The 6,257-nt window shown below is 48.1% G+C and overlaps 1 protein-coding gene across 1 annotated transcript; it reads left to right on the top strand.

Annotated features, from left to right (window-relative positions):
* The first annotated feature begins 348 nt into the window (after positions 1–348).
* Positions 349–5,031, top strand: LOC109579016 (antigen-presenting glycoprotein CD1d-like). Its single transcript, XM_019988495.2, has 5 exons — positions 349–1,015; positions 1,308–1,586; positions 2,299–2,577; positions 3,335–3,434; positions 3,531–5,031. Exons 1-5 carry the CDS (start codon positions 448–450, stop codon positions 3,550–3,552), a joined length of 1,248 nt encoding a protein of 415 aa, XP_019844054.2. The 5' UTR covers positions 349–447; the 3' UTR covers positions 3,553–5,031.
* Positions 5,032–6,257: the final 1,226 nt, after the last annotated feature.

Below are 6,257 nucleotides of genomic sequence, written 5' to 3'. Positions count from 1 at the left end.
AAACTTAAATAGTAGTTGTAAAGTTTTTTCCACGTATCTATCTGTAACTCTATGTTGTAAAAAGAGATTTAGACAAGCCGGTTGTGAAAAACATGATACTTAAGTGAGTGGCTGTGACCACGGCTCTTTGCAGCTCAGATAGCTAATGAGAGGGACCACCTGGCAGATGAAAAAAGGATCCCTGGACTGAGGGGGTTGGAAGCAAGTCCCGGGAGAGTCAGAATGGGCGTCCTGCCTGCCTCCAGGCTTAAGAATTGGCTAGCAACAGGGTCAAGTTCAGGCTTTCGGGAGCCCAGGAAACCCGGGGTGTGTGGGCTGTCGTTGGGGAAGGACGGAGGAGGTGGGGGGTGGGGCGGAGATTCGAGGTCCGAGAGCAGAGCTAGGAAGTGGGGTGCTGGCTGTTTCTGTTCTTCTGGGGGCTTCCGCAGATTTGGCGGAGTTTTGAGAATGAGTGGAACTGGGCTGAGGGCAGAAAGAGGGAGCCGAGCAGGGAAAGGGGACGACGCTCGCGGCGGGCGGGCGGAGACTGATGCACCTCGCAAAGCCGGGAGCTTGATCCACCAGCCCGAGAACCTGCTACTCCCTGCCTTCAGCTGCTTGGCTCCTGGAGACCGAGCTCGATTCAGAGCGAGCAGACATAACCCTTTCTTCCCAAACCTAACTGTTTCTTTCTTTCTTTTTTTCTTCCTTGTCCCTTCTGTGCTCTCCCTCCCGTTTCCCCGGCTCCTCCGATCTGTATTCTCTCCAGCCCCGCACTTGTCTTTCCCCTTCCGCGGCCTCCAGATCTCCTCGTTCGCCAACCGCAGCTGGACGCGCACAGACGGCCTCGCGTGGCTGGGGGAGCTGCAGCCCTATACTTTGCGCAATGAATCGAACACCATCGGCTTCCTGAAGCCTTGGTCTCGGGGCACATTCAGCGACCAGCAGTGGGAGCAGCTGCAGCATACATTTCTGGTTTATCGCAGCAGCTTCACCAGGGACATCTGGGAATTCGTCAAAATGCTGCCCGGCGACTGTGAGCTGAGGGATGGGATCGTGGACAGCTGCCCAGGGGGAGACAGTGGATGCTGAAGCCCAACCGGGAGGTTCTGGCCCCACGTGATTGTCTCCTCTCTCCCTTTTGAGTCCCACTTCTGCCTGAGAGGTCCCAGCTTGAGTCCTCAAAATACCCCTTGTTCATCCCGCTGCAGGTCACCCATTCTCATTTACATGAACTTTGGGGTGCCCAGTATAACGCTCACACCAATTTCTTCAACTCCTTTCAGTCTTCTAAGCACTTCATAGATGTCTTTCCATTCCTCTCTCAGATCCACTTGAGATCCAGGTATCTGGAGGATGTGAGTTACTCCCGAGGAACATCTCAGAAAGCTTCTTACGCGCAGCATTTCAAGGAAAGGATGTCCTGAGTTTCCAAGGAATGTCTTGGGTGTCAGCCCCAGATGCCCCGCCTTTGATCGAGGAGGTCATCAAGGTGCTCAATCAGGACCAAGGGACCAAGGAAACAGTGCACTGGCTCCTCCATGACATCTGCCCCGAGTTGGTCAGAGGCCTCTTGCAGACCGGGAAGTCCGAGTTGGAGAAGCAAGGTCAGCCTGCCTTTGTCACCTCCTGCCCTCCACTCCACTCTGGGGCTCTATCTGGGGTTTTCATTCCAGAGTTCACATCCCTTTAAGCATCACGGGAAGAAGAGGGGATGGATAAGGTGTGAGGGTATTGAAACACTCCACAGACATTAACTAGGTACCTTTTGGGTTCCATGAATTGAATTAAATAAACCCTGGGGGTCAGTCAGGATCTGTGCTTGAGGAGGGAGAGAAGCAGACGAACAGTTAAAGCAGTGTCTTGCTGGCTCAGATGGTAAAGGGTCTGCCCACAATGCAGGAGACCCGGGTTTGACCCCTGAGTTGTGAAGATGCCCTGGAGAAGGAAATGGCAACCCCCTCCAGTATTCTTGCCTGTAAAATTCTGTGGACAGAGGAGCTTGGTGGGCTACAATCCATGGGGTTGCAAAGAGTCAGGCATGAATGAGTGACTAACACTTAGAAACTTGCTACGTATGTTACAGCTGAACACAGGGTGCTCTGGGAGTACAGAGTAGGGGCATTTATCGGAGACTGGACCAGGGAAGGGAATGGGGATCGGGGAAGGCTTTCCTGGAGAAGCTAATACAATCGGATTGAAATGGTGGGAGTTCATCTCCAGAGGTAGAAATGTAGGACTGATGAGCCTGCCGTGAAATTCAGAGCCTCTGATGTGGAGTCTTCACTCTAAGATGTCTCATTCTCCTATTGAATACAGTGAAGCCGGAGGCTTGGCTGTCCAGTGGCCCCAGTCCTGGGCCTGGCCGTCTGCTGCTGGTGTGCCACGTCTCAGGATTCTACCCAAAACCTGTGCGGGTGATGTGGATGAGGGGCGAGCAGGAGGAGCCTGGCACTCGGCAAGGAGACGTCATGCCCAATGCCGACTCGACTTGGTATCTTCGAGTAACCCTGGATGTGGCGGCTGGGGAGGCGGCTGGCCTGAGTTGCCAAGTGAAGCACAGCAGTCTAGGAGACCAGGACATCATCCTGTACTGGGGTGAGAAGGAACTGGGGCCCAGCTGGGGATGGGAAGAGGTGGTCCTCAAGCACAGAGGGAGGGCCTAGGGAAGGGGAGGGAAATGACACACCTTGGATGGAGGAAATGAAGCCCCAGCCAGGAGTGATAGAAGGAGGGGATTCTCAAAGGGGAGTAACAAAGATCTGAACTCAACAAGGATTGAGACAAGGTATTCCCTATTCAGGAAAGAACAGACTAAAATCCCCTCAGATCCAGAAATAGGTGGCAAGTGCAGAATGCTAGGAAGATTTGTTTTTCAGAGGAGGCAACTGGGGACTTTAAAGGACAGGGTAACAAAGATAGCTGTGGTTTGTTGAGTGCATTCTCGGTGTGAGCTGAACACTCTGCATACAGCAGAGGATGTATGAACAATCATCCCAGCTCTCCTTTGAGCAGGTACTATTGTTTTCATGTTACAGATGAGAAATTGAGGCGAAGCTAGGTCAGCCTGTCTGAGTCTCATCATTAGAAAGTGGAAGAGCTGGATTTAGACTCAGGTTTGGACTAGCTGTGAAACTAGTGCCTTGCTCCATATGAGTACGAGCATATGCTGAAGTGAACCGAATTGTAGATGTCCAGACCCCAAGAAAAGATGGGGCGTCTAAAAACTTCAGAGGAATACAAGTGGGCACATTAAACAGGACAAGAAATAAGCATCTGGCATGCTCACATGTGCTTATAGTAGGGGATATATGCAGATTCCCAGACTGAGACACATCCTGTGTCCCCCACACAGATGGGAACCGTGTCTCCAGGGGCTTGATTGTTGCCCTGGTACTACTGGTGTTCGTCCTTCTGTTTGTTGGAGGCTTAGTCTTCTGGTTTAGGAAGCACCGGTAAGTCTCTCCTTTCCATCTCCTCCCTACCTCAACCCCTCTGCCCAGGTTTTCTCCTCTTCCCTTTTCCTTAATGGTCTCTGTTTTCTCTCACAGCCGCTATCAAGATATCTCGTGACTCTCCTCACCACACCTATCTGTCTGGACTTCAGGATCTCAGGGGTTTAGCCCTCAGAATTTGAGGGTTACCTTGAAGAAGTGGAGAACAGGCAGCTCTTGTCACACATTTTGAACATTTTATCTAAGAAGTTTTAAGTATGTTTTTTTTTTCTTTTAGTATACTACAAGTGTATATGTCCAAATAGTTCCGTAAAAAACAGAAGTGCAAACTCAGATACCTCTCAGGGACAAGCAGATAAAGGCTGCAGTGTAACTGTGTGGTCATTATTTGAATGATGGAATATGCAGTCAACTGGAAGATCCTTTTCCTGTTCCAAGGAAGCAAGTGCAACTGTTCCTTGTGAAGTATAAAGTAAGACTTTGGCTTGGCTGTAACCCACCTTTTTTTCAAGAAAAACAGGTCTAGCATTATATGTGAACAAGCCTATGTTAGCGTGTTGACAGAAACCTTTACAATATGTGGGGTGTTGTTGTTCAGTGGCTCAGTCGTGTCTGACTCTTTGCGACCCTATCAGTTCACTTCAGTTGCTCAGCATACCAGGCTTCCCTGTGCTTCGCCATCTTCTGGAGCTTACTCAAACTCATGTCCATTGAGTCAGTGAAGCCATCCAACCATCTCATCCTCTGTCGTCCCCTTCTCCTCCCGCCTTCAATCTTCCCTCGCATCAGGGTTTTTTCTAACGAGTCAGCCAAAATATTGGAGCTGCACCTTCGGCATCAGTCCTTCCAATGAATATTTCCGGTTGATTTCCTTTAGGATTGACTGGTTTGATCTCTTTGCAGTTCAGGGGACTCTCAAGGGTCTCCCCCAACACCACAGTTCAAAACATCAATTCTTCGGCACTTACCCTTCTTTATGGTCCAACTCTCACATCCATACATGACTACTGAAAAAACCATAGCTTCGACTAGATGGACCTCTGTTGGCGAAGTAACGTGTTTACTTTTTAATATGCTGTCTAGGTTTGTCAGATATTTCTTCCAAAGAGCAAGCATCTTTTGATTTCATGGCTGCAGTAACCATCTGCAGTGATTCTGTGTGGGAACCATGTTTTACCGATTTCTCAGAAGTGTCTCCTGGAATTGAATACTCATTCCCTCTTCCTTGCTTGCTCTCTGCCACCCTTAATTTAGACGTTCTGACTGACACCTCAGTGTCAGCTAGATGCTGTTCTGTACATAGAACAAACCCCCTTATCTTCAAAGACCTTTCCTTAGGACTCTTATATAATTACCTTCAGACCTCCAGGAGGAAGCCTCTTTGATCCCTGAATTCTAGTCTCTGTCTTGCTTTCCTGTGCTTAGTTAAAGATTACAAGATAAATTACCAATAAAATATGTGCTCTGTAGGTTCTTGGGAAGTTGCTTCTCTGAACGCTCTCCCTGTGCTGTCTGTCATAATACTGTGTGTTTGTATTATTCAGTGCGAAACCACCACAATTTTGGAACCCAAGAAAATAAAGTCTGCTGCCTTTTCCACTGTTTCCTCATCTATTTGCCATGAAATAATGGGACCGGATGCCATGCTCTTTGTTTTTTGAATACTGAGTTTTAAATCAGCTTTTCTGGGGTTGTGGGATACTCCAAATACACCTCTGCTGGATGACCCTAGGCCTCCCAGTTTGTGTCTGTGGTATAAAAAGTTTGTCCTGAATGATACATTGAGAATTTCAGAACCTTCTCTGGTAGTTCAGATGGTAAGGAGTCTTCCTACAATGCAGGAGACCTGGGTTTGATCCCTGGGTGAGGAAGATCCCCAGGAGAAAGGGATGGCAACCCACTCCAGTGTTCTTGCCTGGAGAATCCCATGGACAGAGGAGACAATCCATGGAATCACATAGAGTTGGTCATGATTGAGCGACTAATGCTTTCACTTTCAGAACCTAGCTTCTATTTTGAACCTGAATTTACAAAGAGAGACATTTTAAAAGAAAGTTAGGTTGTAGGAAACAGAGGTGTCTCAAGTTTTTACTTCATGTAACTTGATTAAAAGAGGAGAAATCATAGTGTGGGTATATAATGTAGAAAAAGCTACTTTTGGTAGTGATATTTCTCTCACGTGGCCAGTTGTTTTTTCAGAGTGGATGGAGACAGATTCTCCCACTTATAGCTATTAAATGAGACTATACATGAGCTGGACTGAACCCATTTGGACAGGCATGAGTGCTAGTGGAGGCCCAGCTGTCTGCTCTATTCTTAGCCTCGATAAGAAAAGCAGGAAACGTAGAGGAACAGCAGCCCTTTCTGATGCGAAGAAATTTGAAGGTCAAGATAAAATCCTCTGTAGCTACCAGGGAAGTAGTCACTTAGCACTCAAGGCCCTTGAACATCCAGAAAAAAAAGACTAAGCTTGTGAAGTCTTTGCTTGAGAAAATTAAGATTTGGCATCTTCTGTGTTGGACTTGCAGATAAAACCTAGGATATGTGTGGAAATGCAGCTAGTTTCTAAATCCATGGTTTCCAAACTGGTTTCCTAACCTGTAGCCTCATCACCTGGAAAGTTGCAAATTATGTTAAGCTATCCCCTGCCAATGAGCCCTACTAAATGAGAAATCTTATGAGTGGGGCCCAGTCATCTGTGTTTTATCAAGCCCTCAGGTGATTCTGGGGGCTTCATAGGTGGTCAGTGGTAAAGAATCTGCCTGCCAATGCAGGCAGTGCAGTAGACGTGGGTTCAATCCCTGGGTCGGGAAGATCCCCTGG

This window comes from Bos indicus, chromosome 3 (assembly GCF_029378745.1).
Source record: "Bos indicus isolate NIAB-ARS_2022 breed Sahiwal x Tharparkar chromosome 3, NIAB-ARS_B.indTharparkar_mat_pri_1.0, whole genome shotgun sequence".
Lineage (NCBI taxonomy): Eukaryota > Metazoa > Chordata > Mammalia > Artiodactyla > Bovidae > Bos > Bos indicus.
The sequence above is the reverse complement of the archived record's forward strand: the minus strand, read 5'-3'. Positions and strand labels throughout refer to the sequence as shown.